The following is a 24758-nucleotide window of genomic DNA, read 5'->3' as shown; positions in this document are numbered from 1 at the left end:
TGGTGTGGTGGAGAAATTTGAACCCGCAGCCTTAGTAGCACCAAAAGGCCGAGTTACCTGGCTCTCCCCGAGTGTCTAGGAGGACGTGAGCGAAATGACCACCGAACTCATTTTTTATAGGACTCGGTGAAGCTGGATTCTGCGTTTCCGACAGACACGTAGACTCATTTTGTGGAATAGAGTTGACCGCTGTCTCCTCCGCGCAGCATTTTAACTCTAATAAGCAAATGCCACCTCTGCTTGAACGTTTTGGTATTTACGAGAGAGAAATCCTTTTACCTAAGGGAACTAATTGAATTGTCAAGCACCACTGAAATACCTCCAGAAAAGGATCTCGGGGGGTGGAAAAGCAACTGTGAAATAGCAGACGGAGAAATTCCTTTGGAAGTTATTCTGTAGCAGAAGAGCAGAAACTTCAGAGCAAGTTCTCATTGGGCAAAATGGGGTAAGGACTTTTGTGCCTAACATAGCTTTGAATCTGTTTATGTGTGTTGTTGAGCGATGGTGGTGATTGTGTTTTATGTTTTCAAACAAATTTGCCACCTTGCTAAGCTGGTCGTACATTAAAAATACGGGTTTGTTAACCTGTTAATAAGATATTTTTATAGAGTGACCCCGGAGGCCATAACGAGGGAACATATATACATAATTTTTTTTAATTTTTGATAATTTGTAACCAGAAGAGAGTTCGATTAGTAATATTTAAGAAGACAGCATCTTCTGCCCTTTTACTGGTCAGCCTGCTGCATCCGTTTGTAATTAAAATCATACTGTCTTAGGTTTTGTTGCCAGGGTCTTTGAGAGAAAAGTACTGCGTTCTCTCAGTACTTTGAGAATAATCAGTTGCACAAAGGAACAATTGTAAAGTAATGAGTGGTTGGACTTTAGTCCTTGAAAATGATCCAGTGTAAATGATTGCCTCCACTGTGCCCTCTGTTTTGCCCTTGAATATCCAAAGCTAACATGTAGAATTGATTTATTGGGGCATTAAAATGAAAATCTGAAATTCTTACCCATGTGGTCTCCACAGTGCTGGTGCACTTAGTAGATCAGAGCTTCAAAGGAAAAATCTTTTTGTTGAAAGAACTTGTTCGCTTTTTCTGTTTTTTGCTCTAAAGCTCAGGTTTTCAGTTGATGTTAACAGTGTCGGATCCACACCTTCTTTCAGTACCAATGTCAACCAACAGTGTGTTTTCCGGCCTTTCATTAACTCTTTACACAGTAACTTGATAACATGACTCTTTGTAATGTAAGTCAGAAATATATTAATGGAGTAATGATGAAGTCATGTCATTGACAGATTGTCCATGCTTTTTGTCAAAGAGGAACTTCGAGAATTTTCCTTCTCTCTGTAGTTGAACAAACCCAGCTCAAGTGTAGTTAAGAGACAGGAATTGAAAGAATAGACCAAAATTTATTGTGACAATTGAGGGGTATGTACACCTAAACTTTATTTTTTGAAACTTTGAAAGTTCTTAGATAGTACTACTTTTTGTTGTTGTTGGGAGTTAGAATTTGAAGTTTATTAACTTGAACAAGTTTGAAAATGTAGAACATGTGTTGTAGGGAGTTCTTTCTTCATCAGGAATTAATGAGAGTGATAATTGTTTTTAAAACTTGAGTGACAAGTGATGAGAATATATATAACTTGGATGATTTGAGGTAGAGCTAAGCAATTAAAATACCTTATTCTATTTTAGTACTGCTATTCGTAACTTGGTAATCTGAGGCAAATTACTTAACCTCTGTGGACTCTTATTATCTGTAAAATGAAGGACTTAGATGATAAGTTTTAACGTTTTTTTCCAGTCTGTAAAAATGAATTATTTTCATTTTCTCCTGTGTATTTTAATTACTAGCTGGTTTCTTGAAGTAGATCTTTCAGATGGAGACATTATTCTCTCTAAGCAGGTTTTAAATATCAGCTAGAAAATAATGGCATTTAAAACTGGGATGAAATGCACCAATTTTAATAAGAGAAAATGCAGAAAAATACTGCTATTTAAAACCTTTGAAATATGGCTTCCTTGAGAATCTGCAGCTCTTATGTCTAAAACATGTCAGAGCAAAAAAAAAAAAAATCAAGTGACAATTTTTCATGTTGAAGGAAGGCTGCGTTCTCTAGACTGTAGAGTGGTAGCATCATGGAAGAAAATCGGGTTTTCCACAATCTTTAAGCTGCATGAATGCTTACCTTTTTACCAAGAGAAGTTTGGGATGAACTTCCTACCAAACGGGCTGGTATTTAAACTATTAAAATAAGCCCCCCCTCCCATCATGACACACATTTTTGATAATTCAGTGTAATTACATTTGCTTATAAACTGATTTATTTGTCCTTTTCCCAATAAAGTTTTAGAAGTAGACTGGAGAGGAGAAGGAGTGTTTCTGGCATTAGTTTTCTGAAAATCTGTGTAGGGCTATGATTATTTCCCATGGATAGTGATCTGTTCCATCTGAGTTGTCAAGAGAGGATGGACAGGTAGAAGAGAAGAGCATAGAAGAGGCATTTGTGGAAGTTTCCACACTTGGTAGGTGTCAATATCCGTTAAGTGTTTGTGGAATAGGTATAGTCTCCTGTATCTATTTAAACCAAAAGGAAATGGTGTTTTAAATGGCCTTTAAAGTTTTCTCTGGGGTAGTCCTAAATTACCTTACTTTGACAAGTATATAAAATTTAATACTGTGGTGAAGAGTTTCACCATCGTATGAACATATTTTTGAATGTTAGTTTTTAATAAGAATTTTTCTTTGCCTCAATTATGGCTATAATTGCAAGTCTAGGGGCAAAGTTTAAGCAGAAAGAATTATTTTTAGTTTTTTTTTTATTTTTTTTAATGTTTATTTCTGAGACAGAGAGAGACAGAGCATGAGTAGGGGAGGGACAGAGAGAAAGGGAGACAGAGTCAGAAGCAGGCTCTAGGCTCTGAGCTGTCAGTACAGAGCCCGATGCGGGGCTCGAACCCACAAACCGTGAGTTCCTGACCGGAGCCAACGTTGGATGCTCAACTGATGAGCCACCCAGGCGCCCCTGAATTATTTTTAGTTTTAAACAAAATGGGTGATTAGGCAGAAAACAAACTTGGCTCCTATAATAGTAGTTTGTGAACCACTGTGGAAATGGAAAAAGAACAGCTGAAAATGACAGTTGCCAGAGTCTGTCAAAATATCTTGGATGCTGCCCGAACTGTTTTTAATTACAGTGAAGACAGTTGAAGAATTGGTTTGTGAAATAGGTGCATCAGACCCTTAAAAAGTAGAGCATTCATGTGTGTAAGATAAAGTCTGGAAAAAGCTTCAAAGCTCCAGTGAGGAGCGCCTGTTAGGTCCAGCCCCCAAGTCATCCTCCAAGTAGTGTCTCCTAATGAGAGCAGTGAGTCAGTAGCTATTTCAGAACCATTAGAGGAAGCAATAGAAATTAAGGAACTTCAGCAAGTTATTTCATGCCACCTTTTGTTTTGCTTAGCTCATATTGACAACTTAGTGCCATCAACAAGGGAATAGAGAACCTCCCCGCCACCCCATTTAAAGTTATTTATAAAAATGTGATTCTTCGTGCTAATAAGGTCCGATAGTGCTATTCTGATTTGTCTCACCTGCTTCTGGGAACTTGTGGAAACCATCTTCTCTGCCTTTCCCCAGATAACTTCCTGGAAGCATGAAAGTGGGTGCTGCTGATTGCAGCCCAAAGAGTCCTTTCATGGCTTAGAGAGGAAGCTGTCCCCTCTTTCTCCCTCAGGCTACTGGGTGCTGCTCTCTGGGTGCTGAGGCAAAAACGTGGAAATTTTGATCCAGCAGTGCAACATGAATGGGCTTGGTTGGAAAGGCAATCGCTCAGTCATTACTAACATCTGAGAAGTTAGATGCACGTCCTTAATTTGTATATTGGTTCATCTTACTAATTGTGAATCCCTAACATGTGGCATGTTCGGCAGCCCACTGTTGGTGATACAGAAACTAATAAAATGTGCTCCTTCCCTCAGTGAGTTTATAGTTTAGAAGTTAGGAAGACAGTCAAATTAGAAAGTACAGTGAAATGTCTAAGGGGCCCTGATGTAGGGCATCTTAGGGACACAAAATATGTGTGCGTGTAGCATTAGCTGCTGAGGGAAGGATAAAAAAGCTATTGTAGAGGTGTAAATAGCTATTAAATAGTGAAAGAGAACAGGTGTGCCTTATAGACAATTGAGAAGGCATTCAAGGCAGAAGGAACAGTGTGATTGACAGTACTGAGACCAGGAACCGCAAAAAAGTTTGGCTTCACAAACTCAGCTCTGTGGAGTGTGGTAAGAGATAGGCCCAGAGTCTTATGCAGGGGCCAGGTTAGAAGGCCTTGTAGGCCAAACAAAAGCCGGTGTATTTCAAGGTTTTTTGGGGCATTGACCCATTATAGTAAGATACACATTTTTACCTCACCACCTAGTGCACACATATTATAAATGATAAAATGTCACAAAATAATGCCCTTTGTGTGATGCACTGTCGTATTTTCTAGTTTTAAGAAAGAATGACATTTGAGATCCAGTAAGTTGATATAACAACCCAGTGATGATAACTGGTAATTGGAAAAACACTGCTCTTGGCTATGGGAAGCACTAAAGGATTTAAAGCAGAGTAGTTACATGAAGGGTTGGGTAAGTAGGATGAAAAATTAGTTTTAAAAACCATTGAAATTTTAGTTTTGTTTGTTAGGTCCTGTGGAAACACTAAGCTGGAGCAATGAACCCTAGCTAGTAGGGGAAATGGATGGCTGAACAGGGCCTAGAAAATTCCAGGGTGAAGGGAGAGGAGGAATGATGATGAGTTGTATGTAGTTGTCTCAGTGGGACTTTTTCAGGATTAGGGCATTTCGTGTGCAGGGGTAAAAATATAGGAAATGGCATGATGTGTTTGTTCTTTGCTGAGCTACTCATTCAGATGGGCCTTGAAATCTTGAGTGTAGAAGTTTAAAAAGGACTTTCTAGCTAACATACAAATTGCATGGAAGAGTGAGAACATGTTCCCCCAAGCAAGTAATTAAAGAACATTTGGAATTGTCAGTGATATTTGCTTATAGGCAAATAGATGTTTCCTCCCCCTCCAGTTTATTAAAACATAATTGACATATAGCCTTGTATTACTTTAAGGTCCACAATGTAATGATTCAACACATATACACATGTATACTGTGCAATGATTACCATAGTAAGTTTAAGTTAACATCCTTCGTCTTATATACTTACAGATTTCTGATGAGAAATATCATCAGAATAGGTTTATTTTTTAATCTATTAATGGCATAATCCCCCCCCCCCCCCATTAAAATTTGAAAGAACTCATTTTTTTGTTAGGTATTTTTCAAGGTAACATATACATAGACAAGATGACCCTGGCTCTTTCAGATGTCTTTTTCCCTCCATCTAAACCTATTGTTCCTTATAGTCAAGACTTTTAACTGATTCTTTTTTGTTCTGATTTCATTTTATCCTTGTGACTTCATTCCTTTTTCTCTTGTCCAAGGGGCAGGTATAATCACAAGGACTCTCAGGGTCTCTCCCCTGGCCCCAGTGCATTTACCCTCTTGAAAGTGCTGGAAAAAATTTAAGGCCATTCCTACTCCCGTCTCCCTAAACTACTCCTGCAGTTTCCCCCCTACTTCCCAGCTTCAGTTTGCTTCAGTGTCCTATTGGCAGTGCTCATCTGAGTGCCCACCCTCCCCAACGCCCCTCGCCCCTGCAACCAAAAAAAATTGGAGGAGGAGGACTTTGCTTTTCTGGATTTGGTGGTAATGGGATGGGAAGGCCATCCACTCTGGACTGAAAAGTAGCAACATCTCTATGTGGGATAACAGTGTGTGTTAGCATGCCAAAATGAATATTATTTTTTAGATTTACAAATAAGATATTTTATAATGTCTTTAAAAAAATAGATCCTATTCTGCAGTTTTAAAAACGAAAAAAAAACCTTTTTGAATGGTTATTTAGCACGGCAGAAATTGAGAAGAGGAGAATCAAGATTATGGTACTTGAGTATTTAGACAAAGCAATTAGTGGGAATGTATAAACTAGTGAGGGTTGGTTACTTTAAGTTTAATCTGCATAAATTAATTTTAGGGAGGAGCAAATACTAGAGGTGGGATTATTTGGGAAACAGAATGGATGTAGGATATGATGTTCTTGGCTCTGACCTGAGGTTTTTATAAGAACTAAAGTAGTGATTATGAGGGATGTCTGGGTGGCTCAGTAGGTTAAACGTCCAACATCAACTCAAGTCATGACCTCACAGTTGGTGGGTTTGAGCCCTGAGTCTGTCTCTGTGCTGACAGCTCAGAGCCTGGAGCCTGCTTTGGATTCTGTGTCTCCCTCCCTCTTTCTCTCTGCCCCTCTCCCCCTTGTGTGCTATCTCTCTTTCTCAAAAATAAATAAACATTAAAAAAAAATTAAAGTAGTGATTATGAGTAGCATGTTAAGATGTGATTATGTAATTCTCAAAAACAAGATGTGTTGTCATTTTGATTAGTTATATTATGTAGACGTTAATCCTTTTTAAAAACATCCTTATTAATCCTATTTTTATTTAGTTCACTTGTAACTTTCTTTTCTTTTTCTTTTTTTTTGATTTCCTGTCTCTAGAACAGAATTACTAAACTTTGACCACAGACTTACACATCTGTCATGAGCAAACAAGTGTACACAAAAACAATCCTTTTCAAAATATATATACATAAAGGAAGTGTTTAGGGGAGCTCTTAACTTTGGTTCAGCAAAGTTTATTAATTTAATAATTTTGAAATGAAGTCACAATGTACATCAGACTAGTGTGACTTTTCTTTTTTGGGATTAAAGGATTCTGAAAGTTGGTTTAGGCTAATTACCTGAAACATTATTCATGCAATTAAAGGATTGAACAAAGAAACTGTCGTTATAAATAATTTGTAAACTTAGTTTAGTTTTAAGTGATCAAATGTCTCAGTGAAAAGATGATTGAATCTCAAAAGGTCTAACCTCCTTGCTGCCATATGATTTTTATTTTGTTCAGACCTCTGGTGTTTAGTTGAAATACTTATTTTTACTTACTGGATTGTTATGTTATTTAGAATTCAACTCACTGGACAAAAGAGTAAGGGAAATGAGTTACAAATATTTAATTTTTCCTGATAGAAATTTTAAGTGACTTAAAACTTTTTGAAACGTGTGTGTGTGTGTGTGTGTGTGTGTATTTGTAATGTTTATTTTGAGAGAGAGAGAGAGAATGGACATGGGTGGGGAAGAGGCAGATTGAGAGAGAGAGTGACAGAATCCCAAGCAGGCTCCACTCTCACTGCTGGAGCCTGACAACAGGGCTCAGTCCCATGACTGCGAGGTCATGACCTGATCCAAAAATCAAGAGTCAGAAGTTCAACCGACTGAGCTACCCAGGTGCCCCTGTATATAAGATGTTTTAAATAGATTTATATCTCAATTAGTAAAGATTATCTTTAGTTTAAGGAAATGTGCAATTTTTTGTTTGTGTTGCATCTTTGTAATGCCTTGTGATCTGTGGCTTACACAGTAAATTGACCCTGTTTTATAAGATTCATTATGTTCTTGTAATAAGTGAGATTTTCCTAGAGATTTTCCTCTGTTAAGTATTGAAAAATTGAGTGCTTTTGGGGCATTCTAAGATTACGGACTCATTAAGTATCTTCATTTCAAAAGAATCTCCATGTAATAAGCAGTGTTTATATAGATTTTAGCCTGTCTACAAAGAATTGAGATAAAATTTCCAAATCATACTGACCAGGCATTGCCGGAGTAGGTAAACTTTTTAAAAGCTGATCATTCAGTGGTCTTCAACCTGTAAATAAAAGCATATAGTTAAAATCTTAGTTTTTATAGCATACCTCCATATTCCATAAAATTAGGACATTTCATTATCACTCTCTGTTAAAAGAAGCAGATTTATCAGTGAACTTCTGCTCTTAATTGTAGCCTGATTCTCCTTTTCCCATCCATCATAAATAGTACACCTTTGGTCATTTCTGTGCTCCCTAATATCTGAGTAAAAGAGATGAGATCGATTACAATCAATGCTGCTTGTATTAAGCAATATTTTTCAGAGGAGAAGTTGAAATTACAGACATGGGTATATATACTGTCTTTTTCATCCACTTGTATCAGTAGATCTCTCAACAACTTGGGTTTGAGCTGCGTGAGTCCACTTACAGACAGATTTTTTTATATAAACACAGTGCAGTATTATACATGTATTTTCTCTTAAGATTTTCTTTTTTTTTAGGTTCATTTCTTTTATTTTGAGAGAGAGTGTGAGCCGGGGGTGGGGAGGTCAGAGAGAGAGGGACAGAATGAGAATCCCAGGCAGGCTTCACATTGTCAGCGTGGGAGCCCGACGTGGGGCTCAAACTCCTGCACTGTGAGGGGATGATCTGAGCTGAAATCAAGAGTTGGATGCTTAACCGACTGAACCACCCAGCTGCCCCTTCCTTATGATTTTCTTAATAACGTTTTCTTTTCCCTCTCTTCACTGAAAGAAATAGTATATAATATACAAAGTGTGTTAATTGACTGTTGATGTTATCAGTAAGGCTTCCAGTCAACAGTAGGTTATTAGTAACGTGTTAGGGGAGTCAGAAGTTATAAGTGAATTTTTCACCGTTGAGGGAATCGGCGCTCCTAACCCACATTGTCAAGGGTCAACTAACTGTATTTCATTTATTTTCCCATCTTGTTTTAAAAAGTTTTTAAAGGGGCGCCTGGGTGGCTCAGTCGGTTAAGCGTCTGACTTCGGCTCGGGTCACGATCTTGAGGTTCGCGAGTTCAAGCCCCGAGTCGGGCTCTGTGCTGACAGCTCGGAGCTTGGAGCCTGCTTCACATTCTGTGTCTCCCTCTCTCTCTGCCCCTTCCCTGCTCATGCTCTCTCTCTGTCTCAAAAATAAACATTAAAAAAATAAAAAAAAAAGTTTTTAAAAATCTCACTTCACTGTTAAGTACAGTTTAGAATTAATTTTACAGGGACATCTTTCTAGGGACCTTGCAAAGGAAAAAAACAAAAACAAATATTCTTTCTCATGAGGTTCCCCCTTCACTAATGGATTGTGAACCCAAAATGGCTTTTGTGTAGCTAAAAGAATTTTAAATGGGTAGAACTAACATTTGACTTAGTTAAGCACTGAATTTCACTTATATATAACTGTCTTGTCTCTTTTAAGGTAGGCCACTGGAGGAAGGCAAAAAGTTCCTCTTTTCTTTCTTGTATGAGAAAATAAAATTATTTATAAAATACAAAAATTTACCAATTGAGTCAATCTTTTCCCTTCATAATAAAATTTACCTTTATACTTATGCTAGCTTTCAAAAAATCACCTTAATCTCTTAATAGCTACTATTAGCTTTAAAAAACAAAAGGTTTGCTTTATAGATATTTTCTTTTAATGTTCTTCCATAAAACATGAAATATTTTCATGTTATCTTTGAGGGTTTGGTGCTAGTTCCTCAAGGCAGAGAGCAGTTGTAAGAATTGAGAACTTTGTATAAAATTACCAAATAGGAGTTAGACAGAAATTAAACACAAACAACTGCCAAGGGACCACAGATACCAAAGCAGCTTTCATTACTTTCTTTTTAAGTCATGTTTATCATGTCATGTGTATTGGCACATCTGGATCCGTGTGTCAGAGTCCAGAGGGCTGTAGACAAGAGTCCATGACTTCCTCCCTCCCCTTAACCCATAGAAGGGAGGAAATTTGTTCGTGTATATTTTTGTTTTTGTTTTGAAAGAGAGCATGCACACATGCTCAGGGGAGGGACAGAGAAAGAATCTTAAGTCAGTCAACCGGCGGGCTCCATTTCCCGACCCATGAAATCATGACTTGAGCTGAAATCAGGAGTCAGACATTTAACCAGCTGAGCTACCCAGGCACCCCATGTCCCTGTGTTTAATAGGAGAGCCTTACTAGAAATGTGCTGAGAGCCACAGCTCTGGTACATATGTGTTGTGAGTGCTATATATTGTGTTTGCTAACCGTCTAGTTCATAGTATAGCATGCAAGTGCAATGTAAGTTGAAAGGATCTGGGGAAAATTAGAATCCTTTTTCCATATACAGAAAATCCGGATTCCTAATAGCAATTAGGTATACAGTTGGATGTACCAGTTATTTTTCTGATCATTTTTCTAGGTAAATTGTTGGTTCTTTTTACTTTTACATTTAAGCATACCTCAATCTTACTTTATTGTCTTTCTGTTTTCATTTAAGCATTTATAAGAAGTTCAGGAGAGCTATTCTGAATAAGGCTTTTTTTGTGAGTTACAGTTTTCTGCCCTAGTTATTTTCAGTTTCCCCCATTAGGCTCTTAATAAGTCTCTAAGAAATTATCTTAAGTGGATTTGACTATAAAAGAACTCCAAGTGCTCATGTTAGAAAATTTCTGTCAGTCTTCAAAGAAGGTAAGTCTGTACATTACTAAACATATAGGACAATTACTTTGAACCTCTCAAAATATTTGAGTGTGCTTAGCCTATCCCTTTATCTTTATATGCTTCCCTTTTGCAAAACTGCCATTTTCTCTCCTGGGTTGTTAGGAATCTCTGTCACGTGGATTTTAACATTAAAATTCATGTGCTTTGTGGAATCACCCTGCCAGCTCCCAAGATGTTTACAGAATGAGGATTCTACCTACTCTTGTTTACTCAGTACTGCCAGGGATCTGTATACATTCAGCTGAATGGGAATACTCCCAAGCCATCCTTAAACCCATCTTTCTGTTGATTTAAAACAAACTATTCTAGATCTCGCAGGCTGCCTTACTCAACTGATAATATATAGAATTGATACTTATATTAGTGTGGGGAAAAGAAAAAGGCATTAATGAGAATATTACTATTTGGTTTTCTTTGGTGACATATTAGTATATTCTGAGTCATTAGTATATAATTGGTAGTTAAACTGTAGGCTATTTGTATGGTAGGAAGCCAGCCTGAAGAATGTTGTCCAAGATGGTGCAGTGGTCACCTGGTTTCAGTTAGAAACCAGGATGCCAAATTGTATATTCTCTGTGGCCTCGTCTATGTAAAATATGTTCTGTATATACATAAAAATACTTGAAGAAAATTCCTTAAAGTGCTACCATGTTTATTTTGGGGAGGTATGATTGTGAATTTTTTAATTTTTTTTTTTTTAGTTTTTCTGAATCTTTTAGCTTTCTCTGTGAAGAATCTGTTTTTGTATTTTTTTAAGTGTTCATTTGTTTATTTTGAGAGACAGAGAGAGAGAAAAAGAGTCCCAAGCAGGCTCTGTGCTCACAGCAGTTGTGGGTCTTAATTCCACAAAATGTGAGATCATGACCCGAGCCAAAATCAAGAGTTGGACGCTTAGCCAACTGAGCTACCCAAGCCCCCTGAATATATTAAGTTTTTAGAACTTCTCTTGGGTTATTAGGGTGAGGGCTGTTTAAAAAATGATAATATCTACAGTACAAATTATCAGAATCAGTCACTGTTCTTACATATACTTAGGTGTTTGACCCAGTTTTAGCTTACCCTTATTTCATTTGTCTTTAAACAATTGATTAAGGAACTAGTTACGCTAATAGCAACAATTGTTTCTTGTTTTTCAGTGTAAAGAGTTTTCGGAGTGTTAGTACTTATCTACACCTTGTGTGGGTAAGGAGAGAGAGCTCAAAGGGAGTTGTGACTTACAGGAGGTAATGCCGCCATGAAATGGCAGAGTGTGTCCCAGCTCCTCCAGCTCCTCCAGCTCCTCAGGCTCCTATCATTACTTCGGAGCATCCTAAATCGATGCTCACCTACGTCGTGACTCATTTAGAGAGAGGTTTCTAACCCCTCATAGTTAAAAGAAGCATTCTAATTTAGTGGAAGCTGGGTATCTTAGTGATGAGTTCATTAAATGTATCTTGTTTTCCTTGTAGATGGTATGGAAAGAAACTGCATTCTAATTTTAGTGTAATTAAATCTCTGCTCATGCATTAAATTTTGAATTCATTGAAGTGTTTCTCAGAAATGATTTGATGTTATTACATGTCCATGGTTTATATGAAGTTTCCAAAGTTCACATTAAATTATAAATTCCATCAGTCAAAGCCCTGTTAGCCACCTCTGTAGTTACTGGGCAGATGAACCTTTGAAATACTTAGTCAGGGTCTACTTTTCTGAAGATTTCAGACCAGGAACAGAAATCTTCGGATGGTATGTTGAAACACCTTTCCTAGGGCTTCATGCTGGACCAGGAAACCTGTAAATGGTTGGGTAACATATTGTACATGTTTGAATCATCATCAGATAGCTATAAGTTACTCACTTGCCTGGAATTGTAAGAGAAGAGTGGACCATATTGTATCCAGATTTTAAATTATTCATTATAAATTATTTTTTCTAGATGTCAAATTCAAATGCTGTCATTGGCTGGGCAGAAAAATATGTGAACGTATGAGGTAGAAGGCAGTAGGGATTGATGAAGATTGTGGGAAAGTGAATAGAACACATCCTGCCTAAAGTCGTTCATATCCAATTTCTTCTAAAAACCCTCTGGTGAGAGAAACACATCTGAAGCCTAATACATTAGTTATTTAGCAAACATTTTTTTAAGCTGCCAGGTGCTAGTGACTAATCTAGGTTAGATTTGGTAACTTTGAAATGCTTTACCTCTTGACCAAAGAAGGAAGACCAGAACGTAGTAGGGCACTGGCAAAAATTGACATTAGATGAGTGGTTCTCAATTTTGAACCTGTATCAGGATCACCCAGAGGGCTTGTTAAAAACTGAGATTGCTGGGCTTCACCCCCAGTTTTTGATTCAGTGAGTCTGGGAGTGTCACAAATTTGCTGTTCTAACAAACTCCCAGGTGATGCTGATGCTGCTGGTCTAGGACCTTGCTTTGAGAGTCGTTGTATTTGCTAAATGAAGCTGACACATGTGAGAAACTTTGTAGCCATATGAAAACTCAATTCTTGAAGCTTTTGGTTTTTTTTCTTTGCAGTTTGCAAAAATTAAAATTCTGAACTGAGGGGAAATCCTTGATTGAGCCTCTCCTCTATTTTTTTTATAAGCTAAAAGATCCAGGACAACTTGAAACTGCTATCTCTTTAAACCTGCTTACTTTCAGCGGTACTGACCAGTTACGTGTCTTTCTTATTCAGAGTTAATCCTGCTTTCTGGTATTACTAAATGTATTATTTCTAAAATTACTTGAGCCTGCTTTGACTCCTGAAGTTTTTGCATTTGGAGTATGATTTCCTTTGAAGTTGTGTATTCTGCTTAGATACCCTTAAGTTTGTCCACATGCCATAGTTTTACATTTCTATTGCTGTGTGACAAATTACCACAATTTTAGTGGCTTAAAACAATGTACATTTGTCTCACGGTTTCTGTGAGTCAGGAGTAATTGGATCTTCTCAGGGTGTCACGAGACAGCAGTCAAGGTGTCAGGAACTAGACACATTATGGATCTACATTATCTTTAAAGCTCATGTGGTTTTTGAGTGAATTTGTTGCCTTGCAGATGTAGAACTCAGAATCAGAAGCTGTGTCTTTAAGGCCAGAAGGAAGAACCCCTTTCCAGTCCTTCAACTTCTTTTAAAGGACTCACCCAAATAAGTGAGGGTCCTAAGATAACCTCCCTTTTGATTAACTGAAAGTCAACTGATGAATGACCCTATCACCTCTGTGATACCCCATCCTATTCAACCCTTTTACCACACTCAAGGTGAAAGTTTTAGGCAGAAAGCATCCGCCAGGGGGCAATAATCTTGGGGCCATATTAGAGTTCCTCCAGCCACACCATATCATGTATGGATGGATGTTAACCAAATGGTCAAATGCCTCTATGTCCATTCCAAGTTTTTTTTATTTTTTATTTTTAAAAATTTTTAAATGTTAATTTTTTAGGGAGAAAGAGTGTGAATGGAGGGAGGGACAGAGAGAGAGGGAGACACAGAATCTGAAGCACTCTCTAGGCTCTGAGCTGTCAGTTCAGAGCCTGACATGGGCTCGAACCCATGAACCATGAGATCATGACCTGAGCCGAAGTCGGAGGCTTAACTGACTGAGCCACCCAGGGGCCCTGTTTCCAAGTTTTTTTTTTTAAACAAACAAAAAAAAAAATCTATAGCCCTCTGTACTCCTGATGCAATATGGACTAGGTACTCTTTAGGCATACTATGTAGTTCTCATCCTAAACCTTCCTCTCTCTTTATGCCCATTTATTTACTTATTTGCACTGTATCTCCTGGACACTGTTTTCTTTCTTGATTTTACTGAAGCTCGTTTTCCTGTAGTACCTGAAAATGGCTCAGTGGGAGATGAATTTTGAGCCATAGTATATGTGAAAGTGTCTCCTCTGCCTCCTCCTTCTATAATTGAGTCTATATCTCTGGATACAGTGTGAGGGCTTTTTTTGTTTGTATGTTTTCTTTTTTTTTCGTTTTTTTTTTTTTTTTACACCATTTTGCTGTTTAAGTCTCTGTTGGGCCGTTTCAATCCAGTTAGTTTCCCTAAATTTGGGAGATTTTCTTCTGTTAAAAAAATTTACCTGTACATTTTGTCTTCTCTTTATGAATTGTCCATTGGTTGGATGGTGGACTTCCTTTTTGTCTTTTCTACCATTTTTTTCCCCTTTTAATCTGCCTTCTGCAGAAGTTTCCTTGACTTCCAGCTTCTAACACTTCTTTTTTTTTTTAAGTTTATTTTTATTTATTTTGAGAAAGACCTAGAGAGCAAGCTAGAGAGGGGCAGAGGGAGAGGGAGAGAATTCCAAGCAGGCTCCACACCGTCAGTACAGAGCTGTACCCAGCGCTTGAACTCATGAACCCTGAGATCATGACCTGAGCTGAAATCATGACCTGGATTTTTAATTTCCATATACATTTTAATTTGCAAACCATCTTTTTCAGTATCTTATTTGAGGAATTTTATAGTGTTTTATAGTTTTGTTTTCTGTTTCCTAAATTCCTTTTTTTTCTGTTCTTTTTTGTTGTGTTTTGTTTAGTTCCTATCATGTTGGAAAGTTTCCTGAAATACCTGGTGATCCTCATCTATGTATTAGAGATATTGAAAAGCTGATTCAAAGCTCTTTGTGACTTAGTGAGTCATGTCATTAGTGAACTTCATGTTAAGCATTTAGGTGGTGGTCTTCTTGGGTGGTCCCCAAGTGTCAGTAAATAGCCTCTGTTGGGCCCTTTCAATCCGGTTAGTTTCCCTAAATTTGGGAGATTTTCTCTTTAAAAATTCTGAGATTGTTGTCTGAGATTGTTCACTTTATCTAGAGAATGATCTTCCACTATATATAACTCTTGGCATTCCTAGAGCAAGGTAAGTATTTTCTTCTCTATGTACCTATATACTGTATGTACCTGTACAATCTGAATACCACATAGGGGAGAGTTTTTGGAGGGCCATGGTTTAGTTTTCCGGCTTTCTTAAGAGAAAGTGTTAAGACATTCCTGTTTTAGGCCCCATCTTTGTCTCCTGCTCTTGGGCAAGGTTGTTGCTGGACTGTGGAGGGAGTGGGGACTCTTACTGCTTCGTTATTTAAATTTTCAATCAATTCCCAATTTTCATCCTATGCCTTACATTCTGTTCTGCATCCCATTGCCTGTAAATCCCACAAGTTCATTTACTAGTTCCCTCTTTGCAGGCAATTTAGTTTCCTTGCCTTTGCCAAGTCAAGTACTATTCCTTCTTTTAAAATTACATCTTTCAAACCGTATTCGAATTACTTGTGCACTGGTGTCACTTCTGTTCTTTGGTATTATGGGTTTATACCTTCTTTTCCCTCCACTTATATTTTAGTGGGATTTCAGAAAAGGAAGATAAATGTATGCAATTAATTTGCTATGTTTGACCAGAATCACTGAGCCTTAGCATTTTAATTTATATAAGTCGTTTTTTAGAATGTGTTGACACTGTTGGTGGTTAATTGATTAGAACTTGGTAAATGATAAAGTGTTGGCTTTCTAAAAATCTCTCACTGTTACCAATACCTGAAAACTCAGTGCATGATGCAAACACATCTCAAAACAGGAAAAGTTAAAATTGATCATCAGCCCAAACCTCAGCAAAACAAAGCACTTACTCTTTCAACTGTTTCAGGTAACTAAGGTGTTGCTGTGGTTTTTTTCGTACTACTGTGCCTCTTGAGCACTTGTAACAAACATAACACACTTAATTTGTGTCATGAATCATGCTAGGCACTGTCAGTACAAAGATGACTAGACAGCCATGTAAACAAGAAATTACATTACTGCTGTAATGTACTGCACGTGTCTCTGACAGACCGAGAAGGAAGTGCCCACCTCTACCTGGGAAGGTCAAAAAAAAGCTTCATATAGCAAGTTAGGTTTGTTTTGAGAGATGAGTTGATGGGGAGGGTGGTCAATGGGAAGTCAGAACATATGTGAGTGGATATTAGGACATTTCAGGCAGAGGGGTGGCATACGTAGAGCCTCACAGGTGACACATGCTAGTTAGAAAGTTACGGTAGGTGCACCTGGGTGGCTCAGTCCCTTAAGCGTCTGACTCTTGGTTTGAGCTCAGGTCATGATCTCACAGTTTTGTGGGTTCAAGCTCTGCGCTTACAGTGCAGAGCCTGGTTAGGATTCTCTGTCTCCCTCTCTCTGCCCCTCCCCCACTTGCGATGTCTATGGCTCACTCAAAATAATAAACTTAAAAAAAAAAAGAAAATTAAGGTAGTTTGACGTAATTCATATACAGTATAAAAGTAGATTTGATTAAAAATTAGTCCAGGGTCATATGATAACTATGTGCCATGAAGTACCCATATCAATAAAATATTTGAAGTATATTCCTTCAAATATCTAATTCTGTTACATGTTCTACTATCTATATATATATATATTCATATAGATACATTCTAAAACATAAAAAGAGAAATGAAAGGAGAAAACTTTTTGTACCCCACTTTAGAGCCCATCACTTTAAGTAATGGTGAGCAAAGGAACAGTTTTAAGCCAGTAGAGTTATTACTATGCTTGTGTTTTATATTAACTACTCATATTGCAAGTTTTGGATTTGGGGGCTTGGGGGAGGGAAGTGTGTGTGAAAAATGGTTGGGGGTCTTGTAGACCCTCAAGTTTAATTGTGTAATAGGTTAATTATAGCAGTTTAGTCAACAATAATGGCTGGCATTAAGATAGAGTAGAACTGGGGCTGAATTTAAAAGAGGTTTACCTAGTAGTATTTATAGGAGTTAACGATGAACTGTATAGGTATAGAGGGATAAGGAGATTGGCTTCGTCAGCAATTAGTTGAGGTAGGAAACGAGGAGAAATTTGCAGTGAGGTGAAATGACAAATTAGGTAAAAGCTGATATATTTATGGTCATCCACATGGAAATGTCTTCCAGTTGGATATCCAGGTCTGGAGCTCAGGTAAAAAGGACTGGGCTGAGGATAGAGTTTTGGGAGTCAGTACAATACGTAAGTAATGGTTGAAAGTATGAATGTGGATGAGCTCATTCAGGATATTTATAGAAAAGAGCAGATGAAGCCTTTCTGAGGGAATAGTCATTTAAGGGACAGGCAAAGGAGTGGAGAAAACTGTCAGGCTAAAACAGTGAGAGAATAGTGCCAAAAAGCCAAGGAAAGGGAGTTTTAAGAAATGAATAGCCAGGATCAAATGTAGCAGAAACACCAAACAAAGCAACAGTAGCTCTTAGATGGGGTAGGCAGTGGTCCTTTAATGACCTTACCATGAGAGGTTTGAGAAGCCTGAGATGGAAGCCAAAGTGCCACACGGTGATGATGCTAATGGAATGGATAAGGAAGCAGAGACCAGAAGTGTAGACTTCTTTAAGAGCAAGCTTCTTTGAAATAGTGTAACTTCAGCAAGCTGCAGGGTTAGGAAATTTTTTTGGTTTTGCTTCAAAATAGGATTAAGCATTCTTTGAGGCCCTGGGAAAGGAGTTCATAGCTGGGGGTATTTGAAAATTAGAGTAGAGAGGGATACTTACTGAGGAAAGAGATGGGCGAGATTGTGATCTGAAGCACAGGTAGAATAGTCAACCTCAGTAGGCTTATCTTCCACATGGACTGGAGGGGAGGCTGTAAGGAAGGAAATGACTAGATTAAGTTTGTAGGTTAAAGGGCAGGAGGCTGGGAAAGAGTTCCTTAGCTGGGGGACTTCATTTTCACAATTCATCAATTGATTCATTTAACAAACAAATATTTATTAAGTACTTGCTTTGTGTCTGGCACTGTTCTATGTGTATGAGATACATCTATGAACAAAGAGCCCTGCCCTCATGGTAAATTCTAGAAAATGGTGAAAGACAAGGCCATCTGCTGAAAATGTAGAAAGTGAGGGCTGGTCAGAGCCTTGGGAAAAGAGGTGAAGAATGGGAGAGATTACCAACCATCAATAGCCAGGAGCTTGGAGGGCCCAAACTGGGGTAAAGCCATGAGTTGTTGAAGGAGTCAAAATCTAGTTTGTTGCTTTACCTGAGAAACAGAAAGCTGTGTGTTAGAAGGGTTTTCCTGGTCTCCATTCTGCTAAAAATGAAGCATGAAAGAGGTATGTTCAATTTTTGTAGTGTTAAATTCAGAGTTACTTTAATATGCTACCTTTTTCCCCCTCAGCTGTCCTTTTCTTTAGAGAACATTCCATTGTTTTAGGAAACCAACCTAGTATTAAGTTTGCCAGAGCACCACCAGTTTCTTAACAGTAGATGTCTTTTCTGTGGAAAACATCCTGAACCCTTGTGGTGTGGGAAGTTTTGAAACTCTTCTGAGGTCTGGGATTACATTTAATATTTATCTTCTCATTTCTCACTTGTCCTGTACACATACCACCCACAACACACTGGGAAACCAGAGTGTAGAGGTGATCTTTAAGTTTTTTTCCTCTTCTTTCACACCTGGGAAAGTCACAGAAGTCAGTTGATTGGCATAAGTGCTTGAACATTCCTCAGCTTCCTACTAAGTCCTTAACTATTTTGGAAGCAGTTTTGCAGCTTTAACTTATCCTCTCTCCCGTGATAAATATAAATATTTTTAGTTTTTTTGGGTAGGGTGGGCTTTTGTTCTCTTTCTAGTCCCTCAAAGTACCTGTACCCCTTTGCTGATTTTAATCTTATTATGACAGTTTTGGTAGAATTTTTTTTAAAGGGAATTTCCTGTTGAAGGGATTTGTCTCAACTAGTGAATTGAGCAGTATTTTTCTTTTTTATAGAATTAAGAGGCAGTTAAGAGAGGCTTGAAAATGAAATACATTTTTACTTTATCCTTTGTTGTGTAAGATGTAATTTCATCATCAAACTCTGATGGCACTGGTAGCATTTTTTAAAGTGTTTTTTTTTGTTTTGTTTTTTTCTTTAAAAACCTTAGGAGATTTAGGCCACAGACGCTGTAGCTGTGGCAAAGCCTAGCCTGGCACAGTATGGCACAGTACAGGGTGGCTTACTAGTCACTTCAAGGTCTCTTGAGCCAGCTAGTGGCCCAATTTAAATTATTGATCTTCTTTAGCTCTGTGATCTTGGACAAGTTACTTAAGTTTTGTAGGTCTCCATTTCCTCATCTATAAAATGGGGATAGAATTGTGAACATTAGAGGACAAAATACAAGCAAGTTTGTTGAAACAGTGGAGCACTTAACTACTCACTACATCGTGGTTATTGTTATTGTGGCTTTTATACAGTTACATTTCTGGTACTCAGCTGAATTTTTTTAACTTCTAAATAGGCAACATGAAAAAAATTAAGCTTTGGTACTATTAAAGGTGAAAAATGAGTTTATGGGATTTATCCATCTTCTTATCAAATACCCATTAAAATCATCCCTCCCTTTCTATTTTATGTCCAAAGAACTTATCTGTTTAATGTTCTTTTTTTTTTTTTTTTTTAAGTTTATTTATTTCGAGACAGAGAGGGTACAAGTTGGGGAGGAACAGAGAGAAAGGGAGAGAGAGAGAATCCCAAGCAGGCTCTGCACTGTCAGCTCAGAGCTCAATGTGGGGCTCCAACTCACAAACAGATCATGATCTGAGCTGAAATCAAGAGTCAGCGGCTTACCTGACTGAGCCACCCAGACAGCCCTATCTGTTTAATGTTCTAATTTCATTGATTGTCTTGAAATATTCTGATTTTGGGGATCTTGATGGAATCATGAAAATACTACTTCTCAGTAAGGAAGTTTGAATATTGTATATGATAGAAATCACTCCACTGTAATAAATCTTATAAAATTTAAAAAGTCAAATTTAAATAATGCTGTTTTTATGATAACTATAGTTAGGCCATCTTACTGATCATCTTATTAAGTCTACAGAGAAGTATTTAAATATCTGATTTGGTCTTTTTTTTAAACATTGTTCACCAATTATGGGATTCTTAAAATCAGATATTGTTAAGTTACTCAGATTAAAATTTAATATATGAAATGTTAAGTAGAAAAACCATCAAAAATAACACATGATCTATTTGTGAAAGATGTATAACAATGTAGAGAAAGGCTCATGTTGAAAAGTTTGCAATATTTTGGTGTCATCAGATGGTAAATTCTGGTCTTTTTAGTTCACTACTTAGGATGTGTGATTTTTGGGCACTGTGGAGTGATTATCCCCTATGAAAATTCAAAAGAGACTGATACAAAAACTAAGATGGCAACTTATTAGTTAATTATTGTAAGTCATTAAAAATACATCATCTGCCATAGAAAAAATGCCACAGTGGAAGCCAGATTGTAATCAGAAGTTTGCTTGATAAGTAAGGGTATTTTATTGGATATCCATTGCTACACCCCATGCATTGATCTCCATTTACCACTCAGATACATCAGGCCGCCTCTCGCCCAGAGAGTGCTAGAGGCACTGCCTGACCACCTCTCAGAAATCCTTGTTTCTAACTTACGTAGTTCTCTACTTTTCTCTTGTATCTTCTTGAAGACAAAGGCGAAGCACTTGGGGAGATTTTGTGCTTAGTCATTAGCGTGATCATTCCTGCCTGAGTTTACAGCCTTATCTTGGTTGGATTTGAGAAGCTTAGATAGACTCCTAAATTTTTTAAATTTAAAGTCTGTATTATGGAAAGTTTTAAGTATATAAAAACATTAAGAGAATTGTATAATAACCCCCTGTCATCTTTCACTGTGGTTCAACAGTTAATATACATATGGCATATATTGTTTCATCTATACTGCCTGATCCTCTTAGTATTATTTTAAAGCAAGTCTAGACATCATATGGTTTTACCTGTAAAATTACATTTGGTTGATAAATTTCTTGAGTCTTTGAATCTATAATAGCCACCTTTCCTGCTGGCTATTTATCAAATATGTCATCTGGAAATCTTCCACATTCTGGATTTGGCAGGCTATGTTCTCAAAGTGTCATTTAACATGTTCCTCTGTTCTCTTATTACTGGTAAACTTACAATTAAATCTAGGTTTAACTGGACTCAGTTTTGAATTTTTTCCCCCCATAAGAATATGTTATAGGTAGTGTGGTATACTTCCAGTGTATTGTATTACTCTAGAGGCACATTAAAATTTCTTGGCATTTCTTTTTTTGTATGTTAAAGTTGATCATGGGACTCCATGTTAATCAATTTGATCCATCCATTATATTACAAAACCATGATATTTTAGTTCTTCCTAATTTTATTCTCAAACAGTACCTTGTTGTGAAACATTGCCTTTCTTCTAATCTGTTCTTCTCATGCAGCCAGGATGATCTTTTACATATAAATTGGATCATAGACCACTCTGCTTAAGTCATATCACATTATTCAACGATTAATACCTATACTTTCTACCATGGTCTAAAAAGTCTGCATAGCCTGGTCTTAATCTACCTGTCTCCACCTCATTTTATGCCATTCTGTCCTTTGAGAAGCAGTATAGAATTTTGCATAGGATAGGCTTTTGCACTAGATTGCCTGAGTGTGTGGACTTTGGCAAGTCATTCAACTATTTTGTGCCTTGATTTTCCCACATATAAAATCAGTGTTTTAAGAGTACCTACCAACAGAATTGTAATGATTAAAGAATACACGAGTCACTTAGAACAATGCCTGTATAACACAAATACCAAGTGTTAGCTGTCAGTTGCTGCTGATATTGGTGCTATCATTTTCTGTATCTGCCTTTAAGCCTCACTGTACTTTTCAGTTTCTGGAACTGCCAAGTTCTTGCGAGCCTCAGGATCTTTGCACATTGTCTTGATTATCTCTTGCTATATAACAAACCACCCAAAATTTAGTGTCTTATAATAACAACAATCATTTAATTAGCTCATGAATTTGGAACTTGGGACAGGGCTTGGTGGGGATGGCTCATCTCTGCGGTATGTGGCATTAGCTGGGGTGGCTTAACTGGGGGCTGCAGTATCTACTTTTAAATGAGTCATTCATATAGCTGGCAAGATCATGTTTGCTTTTGAATGAGAACTCGGCCAAGGCTAGGGGCCTTGGTTCCTCTCCATAGGCTGATTGGCTTTACTCACAGCATGGTGGCCAGGTTGTAAAAGTGAGTGTCCTTGTGGGGGGAGGGGAAAGTGGGTGATGGGCATCAAGGAGGGCACCTGTTGGGATGAGCTCTGGGTGTTGTATGGAAACCAATATGACAATAAACTTTATATAAAAAATAAATAAAATAAAAGTGAGTGTCCTGAGAGAACCAGGCTGATGCTGAGTGGCCTATTACAGCCTGGCATCTAAAGTCACAGGGTCACTTTTGCCTTATAATTTTGGTCCAGTCTTATAGGGCCATTCAAGTTTAAGGGGAATGGACATAGACTCTACCTCCTGATAAGGGGATGGGAGGGTTCTTGAAGAAGGACAGAGATACTGTTGCAGCCATCTTTGGAAAACACATTTTGCCACACATGCATTTGAGTCTGAAATGCTGTTAACACTCTGATTCTCACTCTTTAGCTAAGTATTCAGTCTAAATTAGTTCCCTTTTCTTCCATTCCCATTGTGTACTTTCTTTCTCATAGCTCTTTATTTTCCTTGGCAACCACCGATCAATCACAGTCACAGTTGGTAATTTTCTCCTGAAGTCCATGAAGGCTAGAGCGTGTTATATACCTAGTACCATGCATAAATCCTGTTGAAATGTTAAAATGTATTATATGAAGCTTACACATCTTAACACCACGTATTAATTCCCACTAAGAATAGCATATTCTAAACTTTGTAGAAGGAAGGGAACAGATACAGCAATACCCGGAGTCAGTCCTTTAACTCCTGATAGTTCACGTTCTACTGCCTAGCTTGGGGTGAGGATAGGGTGGAGAGGAGAAACATGTATGTATACATTTTGTGGGGGAAAGGGGGTGGGTAGTGTAAGTTGGAAGAGCTGAATCCCTGCTTAATCTCTCTATACTTTTAAAAATCAAATTCACAAATACATTTTCTCTTTCTCTATTTCTCTAGTATCCATTTCATGGCAAAAGGCTTCTAGCTGGTCTCACAAAGAATGGTAGCCTAAGAAATATTCAGTACTGTGCTCTCAGAGCAGCCAGATAGATGTCCTTTACTCGAGGAAACCTAACCAGACCCTCACTCAGAACCACTACCCTTTCACTTTTGGCATAGATCTAACAAATTTACTTACTGGGTTTCTCAGCCTCCTTGTGATTGGGTAGGACAAAGAGAATAGACAGTGGGGTACAGCTAATAGAACAGCTGCTAATACCTTGGATATTGTAAGCCTGGGAATAGTAATGTGGGATAGAAATTTCCACAAATTGTAAAGGCTTTCATTTGCTTAATAAATACTGCATGCCACTTTGTTGGGTGTTGGAGACATAAGAGCAGATAGAATTTACATGGCCCTTGCCCCCTTGGAGCTTACAGTCTGGGGATGGGAGTACACTCATGTTTGCAAGATATATATTTTTTCATCCTCTTATTTTTAATCTGTATGTGTGTTTGTGTTTTAAATGATTTTATTTTTTTAATGATTTAAAAATTTTAATAAGCATCTTATAGTTGAGTATTACTTTATCTCCAATCTTAAAACCTCTGGCTTTTAGTTGGGATGTTTCGATTGTATCTATTTAATATGATTACTGATATGATCAGGTTTGTCTACTATTTTACTTTCTGTTTGTCCGTCTGTTTTTGTTGTTGTTCTCCTCCCTGTCTCTCTTTTGACTTATTTTGGCAAACTTACTTGAGTATCTTTTATGGTTCCTTTTATTTATTTTATTGGTTTATTAACTACCTCTTGTTCCTTTTTTAAATGATTCTTTAGAGTTTATAGTATACAGCTGACCATTGAACAACACCAGTTTGAACTGCACAGATCCAGTTATCAGTTATATGTGGATTTTTTTCAATCAATACAGTACTTTTTTGTTTGTTTGTTTGTTTTGGGAGCATGCATATGGGGGAGGGTCAGAAGGAGAGAGAATCTCAAGCAGGCTCCATGCCTCGTGCGGAGCTTGACTCAGGCTCGATCTCATGTCTGTGAGATCCTGACCTGACCTGAAATCAAGAGTCAGAAGCCCAACTGACTCAGCCACCAAGGTACCACAATATAGTACTTTTTTTTTTTTTTTTTTTTTTTAAGAGACAGAATGCGAGCAGGGGAGGGGCAGAGGGAAAAGGAGACACAGAGTCTGAAGCAGGCTCCAGGCTCTGAGCTGTCAGCACAGAGCCTGATGCGTGGCTTAAACCCATGAACACAAGATCATGACCTGAGCCAAAGTCAGATGCTCATCTGACTGAGCCACCCAGGCACCCCCCAATACAGTACTCTAAATGTATTTTTTCTTAGGGTTTTAGTAACATTTCTTTTCTCTAGTTTTA

General features: G+C 37.7%; 1 protein-coding gene across 3 annotated transcripts in view; it reads left to right on the top strand.

Annotated features, from left to right (window-relative positions):
• Positions 1 to 305: 305 nt before the first annotated feature.
• The window catches only part of HOMER1 (homer scaffold protein 1), a 135854-nt gene continuing 111401 nt past the window's right edge, over positions 306 to 24758 (top strand). For all 3 annotated transcript variants that reach the window (XR_008299309.1, XM_053224308.1, XM_015069096.3), the window contains exon 1: positions 306 to 445. Coding sequence is in view for 2 of the 3 variants with exons in the window: in XM_053224308.1 (XP_053080283.1) it covers positions 441 to 445 (5 nt within the window). In the remaining variant the exon portion in view is untranslated. The remainder of the gene's footprint in view (positions 446 to 24758) is intronic.

The sequence above is a fragment of the Acinonyx jubatus genome, chromosome A1 (assembly GCF_027475565.1).
Source record: "Acinonyx jubatus isolate Ajub_Pintada_27869175 chromosome A1, VMU_Ajub_asm_v1.0, whole genome shotgun sequence".
Lineage (NCBI taxonomy): Eukaryota > Metazoa > Chordata > Mammalia > Carnivora > Felidae > Acinonyx > Acinonyx jubatus.
The sequence above is the reverse complement of the archived record's forward strand: the minus strand, read 5'-3'. Positions and strand labels throughout refer to the sequence as shown.